Source organism: Phyllobates terribilis, unplaced genomic scaffold, assembly GCF_046119375.1.
Source record: "Phyllobates terribilis strain yellow unplaced genomic scaffold, ASM4611937v1 Scaffold_8__6_contigs__length_399053987, whole genome shotgun sequence".
Taxonomy (NCBI): Eukaryota; Metazoa; Chordata; class Amphibia; order Anura; family Dendrobatidae; genus Phyllobates; species Phyllobates terribilis.
Window position 1 is genome coordinate 179,928,330 of NW_027362768.1, and position 26,262 is coordinate 179,954,591.

At 36.4% G+C, this 26,262-nt stretch overlaps 1 protein-coding gene across 7 annotated transcripts in view; it reads left to right on the forward strand.

The window, feature by feature from the left end:
• Positions 1–26,262, forward strand: part of LRRC7 (leucine rich repeat containing 7) — a 447,011-nt gene that overhangs the window by 120,199 nt on the left and 300,550 nt on the right. For 6 of the 7 annotated variants that reach the window (XM_073643876.1, XM_073643877.1, XM_073643879.1 and 3 more), the window contains exon 2: positions 5,364–5,464. The exons of the other annotated variant lie outside the window; for it this stretch is intronic. In XM_073643876.1, the coding sequence (XP_073499977.1) occupies positions 5,365–5,464 (100 nt within the window). In that variant the 5' untranslated portion in view covers position 5,364. The remainder of the gene's footprint in view (positions 1–5,363; positions 5,465–26,262) is intronic. 7 annotated transcript variants of the gene reach the window in all.

Here is a 26,262-nt window from a genome sequence, read left to right on the forward strand (position 1 = left end):
TTCACTTTAACACCCTACATTTTGGAGGAATATGGCCATTTATATCCAATACCTCAGCATGCTTTTCATCTATGGTGTCAGAGTATTTACAAAGACTATAAGAAACTAGACCATCTCTGGTCCCAAAGCCTGCCAGTAAATCAAGCTGGACCTTCTAAAATGCTTTGATCGTTGGAAAAGACATTTATCATTGGAAGCACTAAACAAAAAGGTGGCAGAGGATGAAGGGCAACCAAGGATACAGACGTAAGGATCATGAATGCTCCAAACAATTTAACGTCAGTTGACTACAAAGAGGGATCATGAAACACATGCTGTATTTCTAACCATCGTAATTGTACCTGAAACCTTGAGGACAAATCTTCACGGGACTCTTTTCGTTATACATTGGCCATTTGTCTGCAAACTTTGTGAAGATTAAATTGTATCTGGTAATAAATCGAAATCAACTGGACTTGGGTTTTCAGACTCCTAAGGACATAAGGGAAGTCAGTTGAACATAGGAACTTGGAACATACCAGTCCTCCATGCCTCCAAGCTTATGGGAAGTCAGGGCTTCCTGGGAAACGGTCAACCTGTACGCTGATGTATGAACCTTGGAAGAACTTTGATAAATGACTTTAGTTGTTGTCACCATTTTCTTTTGCTTGTTGAATGTGGGAAGACATTTAGATCCAAGGCAAGACATCAATAAGATGTCCAAACGAGTCAAGTTTATTGTAATTAACAAACTACTAGATAAGAGGTAATCTGGTCTACATTGTGGAAGGGTTTTCTAAATGTATTTCGTAATGTTCCGTGAATTGGCACACGCCATGTAAAAACTGCTAAAAGAAACCATCGGAAAAGGTAATATACATGCGCCCCCTACCAATAAAAACATAACATTTCAGATTCAAAGTTCAACCGAGAAGAATAGATTAAAAAAAAGAGAAGTTTTTCCATTTGCTCCATATCGAATTCACTCCCGGCTTTGACTAAAATAGACAACTGCGCTGTGTGAACCTGGCGTAAAAAAAAATTGAAATCCTTAATGACCTCCTTAATATTGGAGGCCATGATGCTGTGACGGAATAGTCATGCAATTAATCCGAAAAGTGAATAAAAGGCTCCTTTGATGTATAAAGAAGTCCATTGACATTCTGCCAATTTTTTTTTATTGTCTTGACATTAAGAATAGTGTTGCATACTGACATAATACCCGACGCACATACGGTATGAGCCTTAAATCTTGGCATTACTGTAAAAAAAAATATATAAGTGTCCTGACCCCTGTCCCAAAAGATTCTGCAATCCACAGTTGTATTTTTGACTTTTCATTGGAAAACACTGAGGTTATTCTGCAACTATAACTCAAAGCAAGTGGATCCCAAAAGGGCAATACTTTTTTACTTCGAAACAACAAACTTTTTTTTACTTCTGGTGTTTTTGTAGCGTTTCGTAGACTACAGAACTACCCTAGAACTACATCATCAAAGATTCAAGTTAAAAAAAAAGAAAACTTTGTTCATCTTTCTGCTTTACCTTTTACTCCTTCGGGCTTACGGCACATTTCCTCTTTGTCCATAGCACGCAAACTTTGATCTGTGTTCAGCAGCTTGCTGAGCTCAGCACATACTTTAAGTGGAAAAGGGCTAATTGTTCTCTATGGAGAGATACACATAGACGTCTGCAGTGAGTGGTGACAGCGGGGTTATGTGGTCTTTTCAATTTCCTTTCTATCGATGCCTCTTATAGTACTCTGCAGATCTAGCTCAATATACTGCGTTCACCAGCTTGCTGGCGTGAGATCAAAGTTAGTATATTTCCATGAATAGAAACAGAATTGCAAATTATATATTTTTGCAATTACATTTCCAAAAAGGAAATTCTTAATTAAAATCTTAAATTCTGCGTGTCTGCAACCTCCACTAGGGGGAGTTTAGAGTGTGATTGCATACAGTTATATTATTGAGTTCAGTGTATAAACCGTTTGCAGTAAGCTCCTAAGCTCCCCCTAGTGGTGGCTACAGATAATCAAATATTTAGCATTTAGAGGGAACCTGTCACTCAATTCCAACTGTCCCAAACCACGATCAGCGTGAATCAGAACCTGGCTGCATGATTAGAGCCTGGTACAATTTTTATGGAAACATCCCAGTGTTTCAGAGAAAGGGAGAGATGTGCTCCAGTGAAAACATAGTTTAAAGGGGCCAGTTTTTCCTCACACTGCTCCTGGTGATTGACAGGTCTCCCTGTGTACACATACGGAGCATCCGGGGAGGTGCATGAATAGACTTGTCTCTTTCTATCCCCGGACGGCTCTTTAAATTATGCTTTCTCTGACGTGTCAGAGAATTACAGCGAAAAATACACCTGGCTGGAATCAGGTAGTAAGTGTCACGAGTGTGTCAGATGTAACAGACAGTCGCTCTGGATCTGCCTGCAGAAGGTCACTGCGTTTGGCATTGCAGACGCCTTCTTAATCCTTCTGACTTTTGGACACAGCAGCAACCTGCCTCCTGCTCTGATTGACACACCCTGATCTGGGTGTTTATAAACTCTCAGTCTGCTTCAGGGAGTCGCCGGTGATATTCTTATTTTCCCTTGGAAGCTAGCCGACTGTTCTTGCACCAAGCCTTCACAAGGGAAAAAGAGAATATCACCGGCGACTTCCTGAAGCAGACTGAGAGTTTATAAACACCCAGACCAGGCTGTGTCAATCAGAGCAGGAGGGAGGTTGCCGCCGGGTTCAAAAGTCAGAAAGATTAAGAAGGTGTCTGCAATGCCAAACATAGTGACCTTCTGCAGCAAGATCCAGAGTGACTGACATTACAGATAAACCACTCTGTTTCCACGGAAAGTCAACAACAATTTTGAAAGCAAAATATTTGCAAAATGATTCATCATCGGCTCCACCATGAATGGTTTTCTGTGGAGAACATTTATGGTGACCTTAATTAATATTTATAGCAATACATACAGATATGTCCTCCTTTCGCTTACACAAGGGAATCAAATTCATCCCGAAAACCAAATGAATACCCTTTTACAACAGGTAATAAAACTCTTTACAGGCTGCAAGTTAGATCATTTACAACCATGTACACATAGAGCATAAACCTATCCCGACAGCGTATAGTGAAATCATATTTCTTTTCTAAGAGGTAAGGGAGGATACATCTGTATTTACCACTGACCATCTTTACTGTCCTTCTTGAGCGTTAAAGGGAACTTGACAGCTTTCCCAGGTCCCCTAAACTGCCACCATGTATTCATTGCTCTGATAATAACGTGCCTAATCCCATTTAATTGTCTAATTGATTTTTGCATACGCCAAAAAAATAATTTTATGGTGCGAGATGCTGCTCCTGCACAATATGTTGCTCACACCCACAGGGGCATGGTAACATGATTAGTGGGATAATTAGTCGGGGGAAAAGAGCGGCCCACGACTAGGCACCCACTAATTGGCAGATCACCAGCACAGTTATACAATTGATTTTTTTTGCCATATTCAGAAATCAATTGCATGATAATTGCCGGGTATTAAAGGGAACCTGTCACTAGTTTTATGGCTTATAAACTGTGACCTTCACCTTTAAAATCAAGTAAATGGGGTTCCTACAACCTCTTTATATCCTCATAGGTGCCCCTGCATACCTCTAAAAGTGAATTATACATGTCCCACACTGAATCTAGATCGGTCTGGTCCAATGCGCCAATCCAGATTGCGATCAGTGGTGCCCCAGTCCTTCAGATGCCACCTCTTCTATCTGGATGGAAGGGGATGACTTCTCTACTCGAAGTCTCAGAAACAAGTGAAGCTGGCGCCTGCACATTATATGACTCTGCGCGGCCGGTCTCTGATTCCACTGTGCCAGCGAGAGACTTCGAGTACTGTCTGGATGACCTACGTCCATCCCAATAGAAGAGGTGACATCAGAAGGGACTAGCACACCCAGGCTTGGACTGGCCCACAGGAGAATCCTCCGGTGGGCTCCCGTGCAGGAGTGTGCCACCACCCTCTTATGTGAACAGTACTTGGCACAATATACTTGAATCACGATGTACAAACAATTGCGGCATCTTATTCATGTAACAATCTACCCAGTTCACTGTTATATAAATGTGTGATTGAGGATAATGTCACGTTTGCATTTAGCTGAATAGTGGGGCCCTGGAGTTGGTTACTGGTGGGCCCTTGGCACCCCAGTCTGACACTGGGTGCAGCACTGATCACAATCTGGATTTGCCCATCGGACCGGACCACACGATTTACATACAGCAAGGGACATGTATAAAACACTTTCAGAGGTATGCAGGGCACCTACGAGGGTATAAAGAGGTTGTAGGAATCCCATTTACATGATTTTAAAGGTGATGGCCATGGTTTATAAGCCCAAAACTGGTGACAGGTTCTCTTTAACAGAGCAATAAATACATGGCGGCAGTCTAGGGAAGTTTTGGCAAGCTGTCAAATTCCCTCTAAGAAAAATACATATTCTTTTAGTTATTTTTTGGGAAACATTTCCATGTGAAATCTCTAAAGCCGCTGAAGACACAGTTGGGCGTAGTATCTTCTTGATTTTTGATGTTTTTTTAAAAAGTCTTCTGGTGTCCATGTCTGGAGGCAAACAATAAAGAATAAAAGGTTCGGGGGTACCAGGTAGTCTAATAAGGATTAAAACAGTTAGACTATGTCGGTCAAGAGTTTTATCAACGTACAAAGTCCTACTTGAGACCAGTATCTTTGGCTGGTGATTACCTTGTTCTGACGAATAGACAGGCCTGGAATTTTAGGAGGAGCATTGACCAACGCAGTATCATCATACTCATCCCTGGTTGACAAGCTGATGCCTTGGGGATTCTTACTCTATTTGGTGGCCTCTATCGGTCAAGGTTGGGTTGCCAATCCAAATACACGCATCCAGTTATAGTCTTTATCAACACAATCCTGCCAGGTCCCTCTTGCTTTCTTATCTACTGAACAAGTAGGATGGCTGAAGGAAATACCCTAGGTTATTGCCCATGATCATTTTTCTTGTATGGTTTTTGATCACTATGTAATGGGGTTGCTCAGCTGGCACAACGAATATCTCAACTCCACTTATCTACCTATAGGATTCGGAAAAAAAACAATTAGACTTCAAAGTAAAACCTGACTCAGGTCATTTGATGACCGTACTTTACTCCTCAGACAGGACTCATTTTGATGGACCATCTTTAAAAGTCTGCACAAGTTGGTCAAGAATGACTATTGTGTCCAAACATCTAAGTATAGGATCAGCTGTGGTGTAGGAGGACTGGGCAGTTTGATTGTATGGAGGGCACTCAATGTTACTGGACCTTCACTGATGTCAGGTGATCTGCATTTCTTCTAGAATGGAGAACCTCAGGATGTGTAAAGATCCTGCGCCGTATCAAGGAAACTCCACAGTGCAGGAGATGCTCGCCCCCGTGAAGAAAAGACCGGAAGAAGAGTGTAAGTTGGCTTGATCCCTAAAAACTTTGACTTCTATTGTAAAATGTATCGGCAGTGGAGGGGATTCACGTAATAAATGTATAAAGAAAACAAAAAAAATGTGTTATTGTTTTTTTTTCTTACATTTTCTTAACTTAAGTTAAACTGGTAAAAATAAAGGGGCTTACCACCCGAAATGTAAGATTAGCCATATATTAGTAAATCGACCAGCAATCCACAGTTGCCAAAGTCTGATAGTTTCCTTTTCTTTGGTTGCAGAGAAAAAAGTGACAACGAGGAAGTACGGCCATATTGGTTGTCACCTTTAAGTTATTTTCTCATAAAGCGATGGGCGATTATCATTCTATCAGTATAACACATGACTGTATTTCCAAGTATTTTTGACAATATAGCGGCACTTCCTGTTAGAATTGTTTTAACTTTTCAGTTACTAATATCTAGATAAGTTTATGTTCGGTGTCAGAGTCGTCTGGAATTAAAGATTGATGAGAATAGTTTTGAAATAGGCTCAAGAAATAGATGTGAGCCCTTCAGGGTACATTCACCTCCGCGTGGACAGTTACATGGCGGTTTACTGTATCTATTTGTGCATTATAATTGGGAGATAGAGGAAAAAGTTTGATAATTTTTTTTTCCACTTGAACATTAACGTTTTTTCATTTATGAGATTAAGGAAAGGAAAATGATAAACCGTCTGGGCAATGCCAGAAAAATGTGTGTGGAGACTTATAGGTAAAACGCGTTGTGTCCCCGTATTGTACCTCCCATTGTTTTGTGAGAAGTAAAATAACAGTGTCATATGGTGGTAGAAACAATTCAATTCAGCAGCTTTACAATAAAACCACACAGTACCAAATAGCTATGTATTATCAACATGACAGTGCCGTACCAATAGAGTGCCCTAAATAATAGTGCTCTATAGTGCTCACATAATAGCATCGTAATGCAAAAAGATAACAGTACCATGCAATGTCAACATAATGCTCTAATACAGTAACTACATCATTCTATTGTAACACGAAACAATAACAGTACCATGGAGTGCCCACATAATACTGTCATATAGTGCTTAGATAATAGTGAAAAGATAACAGTACCTACCATGGAGAGCCCACATAGTACTGTCATATAGTGCTTAAATAAGTGTCGTAAAGTGAAAAGATAACAGTACCATGGAGAGCCCACATAATACTGTCATATAGTGCTTAGATAATAGTGAAAAGATAACAGTACCATGGAGAGCCCACATAATACTGTCATATAGTGCTTAGATAATAGTGAAAAGATAACAGTACCTACCATGGAGTGCCCACATAATACTGTCATATAGTACTTAAATAAGTGTCGTAAAGTGAAAAGATAACAGTACCATGGAGAGCCCACATAAAACTGTCATATAGTGCTTAGATAATAGTGAAAAGATAACAGTACCATGGAGAGCCCACATAATACTGTCATATAGTGCTTAGATAATAGTGAAAAGATAACAGTACCTACCATGGAGTGCCCACATAATACTGTCATATAGTACTTAAATAAGTGTCGTAAAGTGAAAAGATAACAGTACCATGGAGAGCCCACATAATACTGTCATATAGTGCTTAGATAATAGTGAAAAGATAACAGTACCATGGAGAGCCCACATAAAACTGTCATATAGTGCTTAGATAATAGTGAAAAGATAACAGTACCTACCATGGAGAGCCCACATAGTACTGTCATATAGTACTTAAATAAGTGTAGTAAAGTGAAAAGATAACAGTACATACCATGGAGTGCCCACATAATACTGTCATATAGTACTTAAATAAGTGTCGTAAAGTGAAAAGATAACAGTACCATGGAGAGCCCACATAATACTGTCATATAGTGCTTAGATAATAGTGAAAAGATAACAGTACCTACCATGGAGAGCCCACATAGTACTGTCATATAGTACTTAAATAAGTGTAGTAAAGTGAAAAGATAACAGTACATACCATGGAGTGCCCACATAATACTGTCATATAGTACTTAAATAAGTGTCGTAAAGTGAAAAGATAACAGTACCATGGAGAGCTCACATAATACTGTCATACAGTACTTAAATAAGTGTCTTAAAGTGAAAAGATAACAGTACCATGGAGAGCCCACATAATACTGTCATATAGTACTTAAATAAGTGTCGTAAAGTGAAAAGATAACAGTACCATGGAGAGCCCACATAATACTGTCATACAGTACTTAAATAAGTGTCGTAAAGTGAAAAGATAACAGTACCATGGAGAGCTCACATAATACTGTCATACAGTACTTAAATAAGTGTCGTAAAGTGAAAAGATAACAGTACCATGGAGAGCCCACATAATACTGTTATATAGTGCTTAGATAATAGTGAAAAGATAACAGTACATACCATGGAGAGCCCACATAATACTGTCATATAGTACTTAAATAAGTGTCATAAAGTGAAAAGATAACAGTATCATGGAGTGCCCACATAATACTGTCATATTGTGCTTAGATAATAGTGAAAAGATAACAGTACATACCATGGAGAGCCCACATAATACTGTCATATGGAACTTAAATAAGTGTCGTAAAGTGAAAAGATACCAGTACCATGGAGAGCCCACATAATGCTCCAATACAGTATCTACATAATACTCTTATAACATAAAATGATAACAGTACCATGGAGTGCCCAAATAATACTGACATATAGTGCTTACATAATAGTGAAAAGATAACCATTCCGTGCATGACCTACGTACTACTGCAATATTGTACCTATGTGATGGGGTGGTAACAGGGACAGATAACAGTACCATGGAGAACCCACTTAATATTTCCATTTGGCTCTTACATAGGAGTGCCCGTGTAGGAGAAGATCACCATGTCATGGAGTGCACACATTATACTGCCATATGATGTCATACTAGAGTAGCATACAGTGCTCACATATTGCTTTCATATATTCCTTACATGTCGTAACATGGAAGATAGTACCGTACAATGCCCACATAATACTGCTATATAGCACCTATGTAATAATGTCATTATGTTGTGCCTTATATAGTGCCAACCTAATAATAGTGCCATAAAGTCAAAGTATACAGGTGGACACTTATCATTGGGCCTGCGCTCAATATTTTGCACGATTTGCAACTTTAGTCAGTTTTGCTATTTGATAAACCATTATTCAGTTAATTCTCTGATTTTAATATTAAGAGTCTGTTAAAATATAACTATATAGTAAATATAACTTTTACTATATATATATATATATATATATATATATATATATATATATATATACTTACAGATCAAACACTACAAAAATTCTATACAAGATGATTGGTACAAGCCAGTGAGAATAGTACAAGGTAGCAGTAGTATTTGTAAGATTGTTTTGGGGAATTGTCTCGATCTATTTTCAGGGAAGTGACAATTATTTAACTAGAACTTACTAATGATGAGACAAGGGGGCGAGGACAACCTTTAGGTTTGAAGTTCTACATTTTTAATTTTTGTCTCTTTAAAGATCATAACTTTATTTAAAAAATCATGAAACAAATACCTTATTGTCACAACCATTTTTAACAAGCATAAAACTGAAAATGAGCTCATTGACATTGACGCCTTGGTCGCCCGCTCTTATCTAACTTTGGAAAGTTCTGTTACCATGTTTTATAATTTGTGCTGACATATTATGCATCAAGTATGTCATTAAGGAGAGACATTTCATAAATATGGCTGAATTAAAGTGAGTAAAATAACGAATTGATGTAAATTATGAAATTCTTTATCAGTATGGACCACAGTGCACAGATAGTAATACTGCAATACAGTATGCTGCCGCTACGCCATGATGTGTGTATGCAGAGTGTGTTACCTTTATGTGGCGGGGGTCCGGCGGGGATTTGGCCGGCATCTAGGATACTGTAGATACTGTATCTTTTTGTTCTTGGTGAGATTATGAAGGTGAATGAATCCATCGGTTTGTCTTCCGAGTCATTTCTCCATGATCATAATTGGCATTATGGATTTCTCTTTATTTCAAGCCGCGCTCAAATTAAATTTCTTGGATAAATTCCCTAAATCTGATGTGACCAGATGGTCCTATTCGCAGCTCTCCTTTGTCAAACAGGGCTGATTTAACTAAGAAATAGCACTTGTCTCCTGTTAAAGCTACGGCATCGGCTGAAGAATGCAAAAAGTTTGAGCTTTTGGACTTTTGTTTTTGGGGTTTCATCATAGTTAGTGTTTTGTTTTTACTATGATACCTCATAGGTTTGCAATCTTTCATTGCCCAGGACTGAGTCGTAAGCGCCGAGCCTCTGATGGGTGATGTATGGAGAATAATAACCTCTGTACATATGGCATCAGAGTCATATAGAGGTCAAATAAGGGTCCATATAGTGATATTGGCATCATATTATAGATTTGTACAGTTTCAAGGTTGACTGATAATACAGCTATGTTCATTAAGCCTAAAACAGGCTGTGGTCGAAAATGAAGCCCTGGCCTCTCTGAGAGTTTCCATGGGGCCAGATGACCGGCTGGTGCCAATCTGGCTTCTCCGAATGTCTCCATGGGTTCCAGGCGACCTGGAGGGTCCTACCTGGCAACCCCAAACAACATATTCATGGGGCCAAATGACTTCATCGTCCCAACCTGGTCTCCCCAAATGTATCCATGGGTTATCTGATGGTCAATGGAGCAAATCCGTATCCTTCCAGTCAGGGCCGTGTACCCTCAGGCCAGAATCATGTAGAATCCAAATTGGTGTCTCTCTGGATCGAGCCATGCTACCAAGCTGATGTCCTGAAGAGTCTGACTTATCTTTTATTCTCTGTTTCAATTCTCACTGCTACAGAGGCATATGTCCCTTAAATAGTTACAAGTGTCCTTTCAAGTACACATCCACAGGGCAAGCATTTGGGAGGATACTATTCCACAGGGCTCAGGTCTCATTGTTTGAGCATTTAATCAATTTACATAGTTGGTATAGCAGGGGACTCTTGTAAATAAACAACTAGCTGGCTTTAGTACAATAGGTAATTAGAATATTAACAAACGTTATTGCTTCCAAGAGAAGTCAATATTCAGGTTTATACACATAATAGTATGTCCTTCTTGACCAGCCAAAGAAAAAAACATACATTCACAAGTCAACCCAAATCTAATAGTGTATTTCCCTCGGCTTAACAAATCGAGACGTCTGGCTGATTAAAATTAGAAGCTGTTTCGTCACACAGGCATTAGCAGGTGTGGCTTAATGCTTCAATTTTTGCAATCTGTCAGCACAGAATTACTGTTCAAAACAAGCTCTGGCACTCGGTCTATCATGGCGAGGCCAAACATTTATGTGTGACTCACCCCCTGGGCCGTGAGGCACTCGGAACCAGGCAACAGGGCAATAATGGGGGTAGTAGTGGCAACCCGGTCCATGGCTCAGAGTGGTCAGACCAGTGGCAGTCTTTTATATGTTTTAGGTTAATGTCCGACTACGCCACCCGTGGATCGCGGTCTGGGTGAACCGCCGCTGCGGAGCAGACCGCTGAGGCTAGTGTTGTGGGTGCAGCAGAGATTAGTATAATCCCCACGGGAGGAGTGTGGCCTCAGGGCAGTGAGTGCAAATGATGGGGATTATGGTGCAGAGCGTCCCAGTACCGTTAGTGCTGGCGCGGTAAGAAACACAGAGTCAACGTGTTACAGTCCAGGGTCTTTTACTCACAGTTGTTATTTGAGTCACTTCTGCCGGCAATGACTGCCCAAGCCGTGCTGCGTCCACCAGGTGAGGGGCTCGGTCAACCTCCAGGCAATTCAGGAGTATGGCACAGGACCCCCTTCTATCCTTTCTCTGGCCGTGCCCCACCAGTGACCAAACTTCTGTCCAGCTACCGCGGACCGTGTCGGGTAAGCGTTGGTCTCCGCTTCCCGCTATCCTATATGGCGCCTTCCTAGCAGGTTTGGCGGGGGGTTGCACCAATAAATGATCATGACCTCTTGGCTGAGTGATGATTTACCTCCACCAATTTGGGATCCAGTACCCTTCTCTTGCCTGACCCGTCACCCAATATCACGCTGGTCCTTAGGGTCCCTTCTGCCTTCGTGTTTCTGAGCCTTTCTACTCCTTGGTTCCTTCTCTTTCTTTTTCTGTTCTTTCTGTTTCTGTTCCTTTCTCTTCTCCTTCCCCGGCCTCCTCTCTAGGCCCGCCTCTGGAGCAGAGCTCATTCAGAGCCTCTGCTCCCTGTCTTCTCCTCTTGTCTCTACTCAACTACTCCTCAGAACTAAGATGGTGCCTGCCTTATATACCCCCTCCTCTGTGTGCGAGCTCAGGTGACCAGCACCCAATGGGCTCCTACCTATGCTTAGAAACCAACCCCTATCTGCTCCTACACCACTGGGTTTCCACCCCCCTCCCCACTCCAGCCAGGGACATAGTCAGTTGTGCCTACATATATATATAAATGGGAGCACCGTCAAGCTGTCCGCCGGAAATGGGGTGTGTGTGGTGTATGCAGCTAACTGAGCCCTGGTCCACACTCCATCCTTACCTGGGAGTGGAATACCACACCTCTGGTCTGAGGTGCAATACCCCTGTAGCAGCCGAGCCCTCGGGGAGCTACATGTGCACCTTCCCACCTGTTTGTTTTTCCTTTCTCTCCGCCCCTTTCTTCTTCGATTGACAGCTCTGGTTATGTAGAACCAGAGAAGGGCAGCGATAAATGGAAAAAAAGTAGGTGGGAAGGTGCACTTAAGTGTTTGGCCGCGCCATGATGAACCGAGCGCAGACTCTGTGCACCATGGAGCAAACTCCATTGAAATGTTGGTTAGTAATGTGGATGCCGACTATGCTGCAATTATTTCCCTGGAAAAATGAATTTAGGATTGGGCTGATAATGCTGGGATAGATGGCTACTTACTGTGTAGGAAATGTTATATATATTGTCGATGAAATCCATGGATAGTTATGTAATTGACATATCATCAGAGCTAAACTGGTGCTCTACGAGGGTTTATAGGAAGGGGCTATCCTAAGTGAGCTGCCCCTTTAAATGGATCAATATACTTTATAAGTGGTCACATGGCACCTCTATGTAAGGCTGGTGAAGGAGGCATTCCCAAAATGGAAAGCAAAGGTTTCACTTGTGTTATGTAAGAAGAAGAAGAGAAGCAAATATTCACTCAAACTGATTGCAGAGTTTCTGTAGATAATATCCCTCTGTACATCTGCATGTGCGGGCGGGCGGGGGCGCCGGACCTCAACTGTTCTGTAATTAGTAGGAGGGGGAAGAACATATAGGGCAAGGCTGCGGTCCAAGGGGTAACGTTTCTCCTTGTGGAGAGTGACAAGCCAAGCCTGGCATGTCAGAGTGAGGAGACTTGTAAGCCACTGGGAAATTACAAAGGCTGTTATGGTTAATAGATGAGGATACTGATTAGGGGGAGGCGGTGTACCGGGGTCTGTACTGACCTCACTCCTCAGTATATATTCTATTCTTGTATTTTCATGTGTTTCCTGAAATTGTGGTGATAGTGAAAATGATGCATTCATCTAGAGAATAGGATTAAAGATATCTGCCAGTGGAAATAAGATTGACAGATGTAGCAGAGCTAAACGTATCAGATAAAAAGCTAAAACTGTATTAGATAAATAAATAGATATCAGATGTGAGATATTTAAGATTTCCATAGACAGATATATATGAGATAGAGATGATAGAGATAAAATATAGATAATAGATAGATGATAGATAATAGATAGATGATAGATCGAAAATAGATAGATGATAGATAATAGATAGATGATAGATAGATAATAGATAGATGATAGATAGATAATAGATAGATGATAGATAGATAATAGATAGATAATAGATAGATGATAGATAATAGATAGATAATAGATAGATAATAGATAGATAATAGATAGATGATAGATAGATGATAGATAGATGATAGATAATAGATAGATAATAGATAATAGATAGATGATAGATAGATAATAGATAGATAATAGATAGATGATAGATAGATAGATAGATAATAGATAGATGATAGATAGATAATAGATAGATAATAGATAGATGATAGATAGATAGATAATAGATAGATAATAGATAATAGATGATAGATAATATATAGATAGATAATAGATAGATGATAGATAATAGATAGATAATAGATGATAGATAATATATAGATAGATAGATATTGCACTCTTCTCGCTATATAAGCTCCTACATTCTATAATATGTAATTTTGGTAACATTTTGATTACCTCTTGTATTTTCTCACTTCCCCACGGCTGATATTTGATTCTTTTTTCATTAACCAGATAACCTTAAAATCTCTGGCCATCTAATCTGAGATATTACTTCCGGACAGTCCAAATTATTCATTATGGAGGATTTGCTCGCTATCTGTAGGCTTTAAAAGCAGGTCCCAATTACGGTGCAGGCTCTGGCTGAGCACAAGCATCGGCCTGTACCCCAGAGCCAGCTGATACCTTTCCAGAATACATAATTGATGTTCTGTATCTCTAGGCAAACAGAGACCTTGTAAGTTTTCCAATTGGCTGCAAGTCAAAGGAACAGGTGAAAAAGTTCATTTATTTTAGTCCTGCAGTGATCCCTTCTGTTTGCAAATGACTCTACATTGAATGTCCAGAATCACCGGCCATCAGGACATTGGGTTCATTTGCCTACACAGCCACATTCATTTCCTCACTGTGTAAATAGCACTGGGTAGATTGGGGGAAGTCAAGGGCGAGAAAGTAATGCTACATACTTACAGGGTGTGTAAACTTTTTGCAGGTAATATTTGTATTACTCCCATGCATCTATAAAAAAAAATGGAGCAAAAAGTTTTGGTAAAAAAATCTACCATTTTCTGCTGTGCTGTGTCCTTACTTTTGTTACAACCTCAAAGTATGCAGAATAGATGAAATAAAAGGGGTAAATGCCAGTGGATCTTATAACTGTGCACCTGTTCTGTCCAGAAACGCCTCTGGAGGTCGATCCATCTCCGAGAAAAATGGATCCCACTCTTTCCGATAACCCCTTTAAATGAGAATAGATTCTGTCCGCCTGCTGCCACCACTAGGGGGTGATAAAGAGCTAATAGCTCATTATTCAGTTATCTTCTATGCCCTTCCTACTGATTAATTTAGACTTTAATCAATTACATTTCGATTTTGCAGTGGATATGGAACTACATAAAAACAAAACAATATTTTAGAGATTTTGAAGTCTGTATCAGAAAAACAATACTGTCATTGCTATAAAGAACTGTTCTGAAGGGTCTCTGTCAGCAGACACACATTCCTTCATCACAGCCAGCAGCTGCTGCACCTCTTTATTTACTGCTTCTTACCCTTTACTAATCATCTAATTATCTTCCCTTCCTTGTTCAACAGGTTTTTATTGTTTTGTTTTTTTGCTCTTTCTCATTATTTAATTTGTGGAAGACAAATATTTATATAAGGAGCTGGCATTTACTTTGTATATTTCACATTACTGGTATCAATGGCCACATGTGTCATCAGCCTCAGGTTGTCTGCAGATAAAAGCTACTATTGTATAAAAGTGAAGATCTGAATAATCTAAAAAGAATAAATGGACATTATTTCTATAGAACGTGGATATTTTGGAATTTAGTAAGTGTCAATATTCCTGGTTTTATTGGTGACAAATACAATTCCAGCACAAGAATATAACTACTATAATACTGCTCCTATGTACAAGAATATAACTACTATAATACTGCCCCCCATATACAAGAATATAACTACTATAATACTGCCCCTATGTACTACAATATAACTACTATAATACTGCTCCTGTGTACAAGAATATAACTACTATAATACTGCTCCTATGTACAAGAATATAACTACTATAATACTGCCCCTATGTACAAGAATATAACTACTATAATACTGCTCCCTATGTACAAGAATATAACTACTATAATACTGCTCCTATGTACAAGAATATAACTACTATAATACTGCTCCTATATACAAGAATATAACTACTATAACACTGCCCCCTATGTACAAGAATATAACTACTATAATACTGCCCCCTATATACAAGAATATAACTGCTATAATACTGCCCCTATGTAAAAGAATATAACTACTATAATACTGCCCCCTATGTACAAGAATATAACTACTATAATACTGCCCCTATGTAAAAGAATATAACTACTATAATACTGCTCCTATGTACAAGAATATAACTACTATAATACTGCTCCTATATACAAGAATATAACTACTATAACACTGCCCCCTATGTACAAGAATATAACTACTATAATACTGCTCCCTATGTACAAGAATATAACTACTATAATACTGCCCCTATGTAAAAGAATATAACTACTATAATACTGCCCCCTATGTACAAGAATATAACTACTATAATACTGCCCCTATGTAAAAGAATATAACTACTATAATACTGCTCCTATGTACAAGAATATAACTACTATAATACTGCCCCTATATACAAGAATATAACTACTATAATACTGCTCCCTATGTACAAGAATATAACTACTATAATACTGCTCCTATGTACAAGAATATAACTACTATAATACTGCTCCCTATGTACAAGAATATAACTACTATAATACTGCTCCTATGTACAAGAATATAACTACTATAATGCTGCTCCTATGTACAAGAATATAACTACTATAATACTGCTCCTATGTACAAGAATATAACTACTATAATACTGCTCCCTATGTACAAGAATATAACTACTATAATACTGCTCCTATGTACAAGAATATAACTACTATAATACTGCTCCCTATGTACAAGAATATAACTACTATAATACTGCTCCTATGTACAAGAATATAACTACTATAATACTGCTCCTATGTACAAGAATATAACTACTATAATACTGCTCCTATGTACAAAAATATAACTACTATAATACTGCCCCCTATGTACAAGAATATAACTACTATAATACTGCCCCCTATGTACAAGAATATAACTACTATAATACGGCCCCTACGTACAAGAATATAACTACTATAATACTACTCCTATGTACAAGAATATAACTACTATAATACTGCACCTATGTACAAGAATATAACTACTATAATACTGCTCCCTATGTACAAGAATATAACTACTATAATACTGCTCCTATGTACAATAATATAACCACTATAATACTGCCCCTATGTACAAGAATATAACTACTATAATACTGCCCCTATGTACAAGAATATAACTACTATAATACTGCTCCTATGTACAAGAATATAACTACTATAATACTGCTCCTATGTACAAAAATATAACTACTATAATACTGCCCCCTATGTACAAGAATATAACTACTATAATACTGACCCCTATGTACAAGAATATAACTACTATAATACGGCCCCTACGTACAAGAATATAACTAATATAATACTACTCCTATGTACAAGAATATAACTACTATAATACTGCACCTATATACAAGAATATAACTACTATAATACTGCCCCTATGTACAAGACAATAACTACTATAATACTGCCCCCTATGTACAAGAATATAACTACTATAATACTGCCCCTATGTACAAGACAATAACTACTATAATACTGCTCCTATGTACAAGAATATAACTACTATAATACTGCTCCTATGTACAAGAATATAACTACTATAATACTGCCCCTATGTACAAGAATATAACTACTATAATACTGCCCCTATGTACAAGAATATAACTACTATAATACTGCTCCTATGTACAATAATATAACCACTATAATACTGCCCCTATGCACAAGAATATAACTACTATAATACTGCTCCTATGTACAAGAATATAACTACTATAATACTGCTTCTATGTACAAGAATATAACTACTATAATACTGCTCCTATGTACAAGAATATAACTACTATAATACTGCCCCCTATGTACAAGAATATAACTACTATAATACTGCCCCCTATGTACAAGAATATAACTACTATAATACGGCCCCTACGCACAAGAATATAACTACTATAATACTACTCCTATGTACAAGAATATAACTACTATAATACTGCACCTATATACAAGAATATAACTACTATAATACGGCCCCTACGTACAAGAATATAACTACTATAATACTACTCCTATGTACAAGAATAAAACTACTATAATACTGCCCCTATGTACAAGACAATAACTACTATAATACTGCTCCTATGTACAAGAATATAACTACTATAATACGGCCCCTACGTACAAGAATATAACTACTATAATACTACTCCTATGTACAAGAATATAACTACTATAATACTGCACCTATATACAAGAATATAACTACTATAATACTGCCCCTATGTACAAGACAATAACTACTATAATACTGCCCCCTATGTACAAGAATATAACTACTATAATACTGCCCCTATGTACAAGAATATAACTACTATAATACTGCTCCTATGTACAATAATATAACCACTATAATACTGCCCCTATGCACAAGAATATAACTACTATAATACTGCTCCTATGTACAAGAATATAACTACTATAATACTGCTTCTATGTACAAGAATATAACTACTATAATACTGCTCCTATGTACAAGAATATAACTACTATAATACTGCCCCCTATGTACAAGAATATAACTACTATAATACTGCCCCCTATGTACAAGAATATAACTACTATAATACGGCCCCTACGCACAAGAATATAACTACTATAATACTACTCCTATGTACAAGAATATAACTACTATAATACTGCACCTATATACAAGAATATAACTACTATAATACGGCCCCTACGTACAAGAATATAACTACTATAATACTACTCCTATGTACAAGAATAAAACTACTATAATACTGCCCCTATGTACAAGACAATAACTACTATAATACTGGTCCTATGTACAAGAATATAACTACTATAATACGGCCCCTACGTACAAGAATATAACTACTATAATACTACTCCTATGTACAAGAATATAACTACTATAATACTGCACCTATATACAAGAATATAACTACTATAATACTGCCCCTATGTACAAGACAATAACTACTATAATACTGCCCCCTATGTACAAGAATATAACTACTATAATACTGCCCCTATGTACAAGACAATAACTACTATAATACTGCTCCTATGTACAAGAATATAACTACTATAATACTGCCCCCTATGTACAAGAATATAACTACTATAATACTGCCCCTATGTACAAGAATATAACTACTATAATACTGCTCCTATGTACAATAATATAACCACTATAATACTGCCCCTATGCACAAGAATATAACTACTATAATACTGCTCCTATGTACAAGAATATAACTACTATAATACTGCTCCTATGTACAAGAATATAACTACTATAATACTGCCCCCTATGTACAAGAATATAACTACTATAATACTGCCCCCTATGTACAAGAATATAACTACTATAATACGGCCCCTACGCACAAGAATATAACTACTATAATACTACTCCTATGTACAAGAATATAACTACTATAATACTGCACCTATATACAAGAATATAACTACTATAATACGGCCCCTACGTACAAGAATATAACTACTATAATACTACTCCTATGTACAAGAATATAACTACTATAATACTGCCCCTATGTACAAGACAATAACTACTATAATACTGCTCCTATGTACAAGAATATAACTACTATAATACTGCCCCCTATGTACAAGAATATAACTACTATAATACTGCCCCTATGTACAAGACAATAACTACTATAATACTGCTCCTATGTACAAGAATATAACTACTATAATACTGCCCCCTATGTACAAGAATATAACTACTATAATACTGCCCCTATGTACAAGAATATAACTACTATAATACTGCTCCTATGTACAATAATATAACCACTATAATACTGCCCCTATGCACAAGAATATAACTACTATAATACTGCTCCTATGTACAAGAGTATAACTACTATAATACTGCTCCTATGTACAAGAATATAACTACTATAATACTGCTCCTATGTACAAGAATATAACTACTATAATACTGCTCCTATGTACAAGAATATAACTACTATAATACTGCCCCCTATGTACAAGAATATAACTACTATAATACTGCTCCTATGTACAAGAATAGAACTACTATAATACTGCCCCCTATGTACAAGAATACAACTACTATAATACTGCCCCCTATGTACAAGAATATAACTACTATAATACGGCCCCTACGTACAAGAATATAACTACTATAATACTGCCCCCTATGTACAAGAATATAACTACTATAATACTGCCCCCTATGTACAAGAATATACCTACTATAATACTGCTCCTATGTACAAGAATATAACTACTATAATACTGCCCCCTATGTACAAGAATATAACTACTATAATACTGCTCCTATGTACAAGAATATAACTACTATAATACTGCCCCCTATGTACAAGAATATAACTACTATAATACTGCTCCTATGTACAAGAATAGAACTACTATAATACTGCCCCCTATGTACAAGAATACAACTACTATAATACTGCCCCCTATGTACAAGAATATAACTACTATAATACGGCCCCTACGTACAAGAATATAACTACTATAATACTGCCCCCTATGTACAAGAATATAACTACTATAATACTGCCCCCTATGTACAAGACAATAACTACTATAATACTGCCCCCTATGTACAAGAATATAACTACTATAATACTGCCCCTATGTACAAGACAATAACTACTATAATACTGCTCCTATGTACAAGAATATAACTACTATAATACTGCCCCCTATGTACAAGAATATAACTACTATAATACTGCCCCTATGTACAAGAATATAACTACTATAATACTGCTCCTATGTACAAAAATATAACTACTATAATGCTACTCCTATGTATAAGAATATAACTAGTATAATACTGTCCTTATGTACACAAATATAACTGCTATAATACTGCCCCATATGTACAAGACTATAACTACTATAATACTGCCCCTGTATACAAGAATATTACTACTATAATACTGCTCCTATGTACAAGAATATAACTACTATAATACTGCCCCTATGTACAAGAATATAACTACTATAATACTGCCCCCTATGTACAAGAATATAACTACTATAATACTGTCCCTATGTACAAGAATATAACTACTATAATACTGCTCCCAATGTATAAGAATAAAACTACTATAATGCTGCCCCTATGTACAAAACTATAACTACTATAATACTGCCCCCTATGAGCAAGAATATAACTGCTATAATACTGCTCCCTATGTTCAAGAATATAACTACTATAATACTGCCCCTATGTACACAAATATAACTACTATAATACTGCCCCCTATGTACAAGACAATAACTTTTATGATACTGCTCCCTATGTACAAGAATAAAACTACTATAAGGCTGTGTGCCCACGTAGCGTTTTTCAAGCGTATATGCTGCGGAATTTCGGCAGCGTAAACGCTTGAAAAACGCATGTATATCCGCACCCCATGGTCCCCAATGGCATTCCGCAATGTCAATGCCCATGCTGCGGATTTTTCCGCAGCGTATATGCTGCAGTCAAAAATCCGCAGCATGTTCATTAATTTTGCGGAAGCGCAGCAGAATCAATGTGCGGATGGTACCCAAGTCTGGAGGAGAGGAGACTCTCCTCCAGACCTGGGTACCAAAGAACCTGTAAAAAAAAGAATAAAATAAAGTTTATACTTATCTTCTGATGTTTTCCCTCCGTCGCGCTGTTGTCTGAAGGACCTGCCACGTCATTGAGTCATGTGACCCATCACATGACTCAATGACGTCACCGCAGGTCCTGCACACAACAGCGTGAGCCGCTCAAGCCTCCGGACGGGGCAGAGAATGCATCAGAAGGTGAATATAAAGTTTATTTTTTTATTTTTTACCATTCTGAACAAGTTGTCAAGCACTTTTCCAAGTGATGCTTGGAGAAGTGCTTGATAACCCGCATGCGGAAATGCATGCAAAGACGCCTCACAAACGCTTCTACCTTGCGGGAAAACCGCATGTAATATCCGCATGCGATTTTCCCGCCAGGGAGAAGCGTAAAAAATATGCTTCAGGTCCGCAACGTGGGCACATAGCCTAATACTGCCTCTATGTACAAGAATATAACTACTATAATACTGCCCCTCATGTACAAGAATATAACTAATATAATACTCCTCCTATGTACAAGAATATAACTACTATAATACTGCCCCTATGTACAAGAATATAACTACTATAATACTGCCCCTTATGTACAAGAATATAACTAATATAATACTCCTCCTATGTACAAGAATATAACTACTATAATACTGCCCCTATGGTCAAGAATATAACTACTATGATACTGGCCCTATGTTCGATAATATAACTACTATAATGCTGCCCCTTATGTACAAGAATATAACTAATATAATACTCCTCCTATGTACAAGAATATAACTACTATAATACTGCCCCTATGTACAAGAATATAACTACTATAATACTGCTGCTATGTACAAGAATATAACTACTATAATACTGCTCCTATGTATAAGAATATAGCTACTATAATACTGCTCCTATGTACAAGAATATAACTAGTATAATACTGCCCCCTATGTACAAGAATATAACTACTATAATACTGCCCCCTATGTACAAGAATATAACTACTATAATACTACTCCTATGTACAAGAATATAACTACTATAATACTGCCCCTATGTACAAGAATATAACTACTATAATACTGCTCCTATGTACAAAAATATAACTACTATAATGCTACTCCTATGTATAAGAATATAACTAGTATAATACTGTCCTTATGTACACAAATATAACTGCTATAATACTGCCCCCAATGTACAAGACTATATCTACTATAATACTGCTCCTATGTATAAGAATATAACTACTATAATACTGCTCCTATGTACAAGAATATAACTACTATAATACTGCATCTATGTACAAGAATATAACTACTATAATACTGCTCCCTATGTACAAGAATATAACTACTATAATACTGCTCCTATGTACAAGAATATAACTACTATAATACTGCATCTATGTACAAGAATATAACTACTATAATACTGCCCCTATGTACAAGAATATAACTACTATAATACTGCTCCCTATGTACAAGAATATAACTACTATAATACTGCCCCTATGTACAAGAATATAACTACTATAATACTGCTGTTATGTACAAGAATATAACTACTATAATACTGCTCCTATGTATAAGAATATAACTACTATAATACAGCTCCTATGTACAAGAATATAACGACTATAATACTGCACCTATGTACAAGAATATAACTATTATAATACTGCTCCTATGTACAAGAATATAACTACTATAATACTGCACCTATATACAATAATATAACTACTATAATACTGCTCCCTATATACAAGAATAAAACTACTATAATACTGCCCCTATGTACAAGAATATAACTACTATAATACTGCTCCTATGTATAAGTATATAACTAGTATAATACTGCTGCTATGTACAAGAATATAACTACTATAATACTGCTCCTATGTATGAGAATATAACTACTATAATACTGCCCAATGTACAAGAATATAACTACTATAATACTGCCCAATGTACAAGAATATAACTACTATAATACTGCTCCGTATGTACAAGAATATAATTAATATAATATTGCCCCTATGTACAAGAATATAACTACTATAATACTGCTGTTATGTACAAGAATATAACTACTATAATACTGCCCCTATGTACAAGAATATAACTACTATAATACTGCTGTTATGTACAAGAATATAACTACTATAATACTTCTCCTATGTATAAGAATATAACTACTATAATACCGCTCCTATGTACAAGAATATAACGACTATAATACTGCACCTATGTACAAGAATATAGCTATTATAATACTGCTCCTATGTACAAAAATATAACTGCTATAATACTGCACCTATGTACAAGAATATAACTACTATAATACTGCTCCCTATGTACAAGAATATAACTACTATAATACTGCCCCTATGTACAAGAATATAACTACTATAATACTGCTCCCTATGTACAAGAATATAACTACTATAATACTGCTCCTATGTACAAGAATATAACTACTATAATACTGCTCCCTATGTACAAGAATATAACTACTATAATACTGCCCCTATGTACAAGAATATAACTACTATAATACTGCCCCTATGTACAAGAATATAACTACTATAATACTGCCCCTATGTACAAGAATATAACTACTATAATACTGCCCCCTATGTACAAGACTATAACTACTATAATACTGCCCCTGTATACAAGAATATTACTACTATAATACGGCTCCTATGTACAAGAATATAACTACTATAATACTGCCCCTATGTACAAGAATATAACTACTATAATACTGCCCCCTATGTACAAGAATATAACTACTATAATACTGCTCCCAATGTATAAGAATAAAACTACTATAATGCTGCCCCTATGTACAAAACTATAACTACTATAATACTGCCCCCTATGAACAAGAATATAACTGCTATAATACTGCTCCCTATGTTCAAGAATATAACTACTATAATATGGCCCCTATGTACACAAATATAACTACTATAATACTGCCCCCTATATACAAGACAATAACTTTTATGATACTGCTCCCTATGTGCAAGAATAAAACTACTATAATACTGCCTCTATGTACAAGAATATAACTACTATAATACTGCCCCTTATGTACAAGAATATAACTAATATAATACTCCTCCTATGTACAAGAATATAACTACTATAATACTGCCCCTATGTACAAGAATATAACTACTATAATACTGCCCCTTACGTACAAGAATATAACTAATATAATACTCCTCCTATGTACAAGAATATAACTACTATAATACTGCCCCTATGGTCAAGAATATAACTACTATGATACTGCCCCTATGTACAATAATATAACTATTATAATACTGCCCCTTATGTACAAGAATATAACTAATATAATACTCCTCCTATGTACAAGAATATAACGACTATAATACTGCCCCTATGTACAAGAATATAACTACTATAATACTGCTCCTATGTATAAGAATATAGCTACTATAATGCTGCTCCTATGTACAAGAATATAACTAGTATAATACTGCCCCCTATGTACAAGAATATAACTACTATAATACTGCCCCCTATGTACAAGAATATAACTACTATAATACTACTCCTATGTACAAGAATATAACTACTATAATACTACTCCTATGTACAAGAATATAACTAGTATAATACTGCCCCCTATGTACAAGAATATAACTACTATAATACTGCCCCCTATGTACAACAATATAACTACTATAATACTACTCCTATGTACAAGAATATAACTACTATAATACTACTCCTATGTACAAGAATATAACTACTATAATGCTACTCCTATGTACAAGAATATAACTACTATAATACTGCTCCATATGTACAAGAATTTAACTACTATAATACTGCTCCTATGTACAAGAATATAACTACTATAATTATGCTCCTTTGTACAAGAATATAAGTACTATAATACTGCCTCTATATACAAGAATATAACTACTATAATACTGCTCCTATGTACAAGAATATAACTACTATAAAACTGCTCCGTATGTACAAGAATATAACTACTATAATACTGCTCCTATGTATAAGAATATAACTGCTATAATAATGCTCCTTTGTACAAGAATATAACTACAATAATACTGCCCCTATGTACAAGAATATAACTACTATAATACTGCTCCTATGTATAAGAATATAACTACTATAATACTGCCCCTATGTACAAGAATATAACTACTATAATACTGCCCCCTATGTACAAGAATATAACTACTATAATACTGCTCCTATGTACAAGAATATAACTACTATAATACTGCCCCTATGTACAAGAATATAACTACTATAATACTGCTCCTATGTACAAGTATATAACTACGATAATACTGTCCCCTATGTACAAGAATATAACTACTATAATACTGCCCCCTATGTACAAGAATATAACTACTATAATACTGCCCCTATGTACAAGAATATAACTACTATAATACTGCTCCTATGTACAAGTATATAACTACTATAATACTGTCCCCTATGTACAAGAATATAACTACTATAATACTGCCCCTATGTACAAGAATATAACTACTATAATACTGCCCAATGTACAAGAATATAACTACTATAATACTGCCCCCTATGTACAAGACTATAACTACTATAATACTGCTCCGTATGTACAAGAATATAACTAATATAATACTGCTCCTATGTACAAGAATATAACTACTATAATAATGCTCCTTTGTACAAGAATATAACTACTATAATACTGCCCCTATGTACAAGAATATAACTACTATAATACTGCTGTTATGTACAAGAATATAACTACTATAATACTGCTCCTATGTATAAGAATATAACTACTATAATACCGCTCCTATGTACAAGAATATAACGACTATAATACTGCACCTATGTACAAGAATATAACTGTTATAATACTGCTCCTATGTACAAGAATATAACTACTATAATACTTCACCTATGTACAAGAATATAACTACTATAATACTGCTCCCTATATACAAGAATAAAACTACTATAATACTGCCCCTATGTACAAGAATATAACTACTATAATACTGC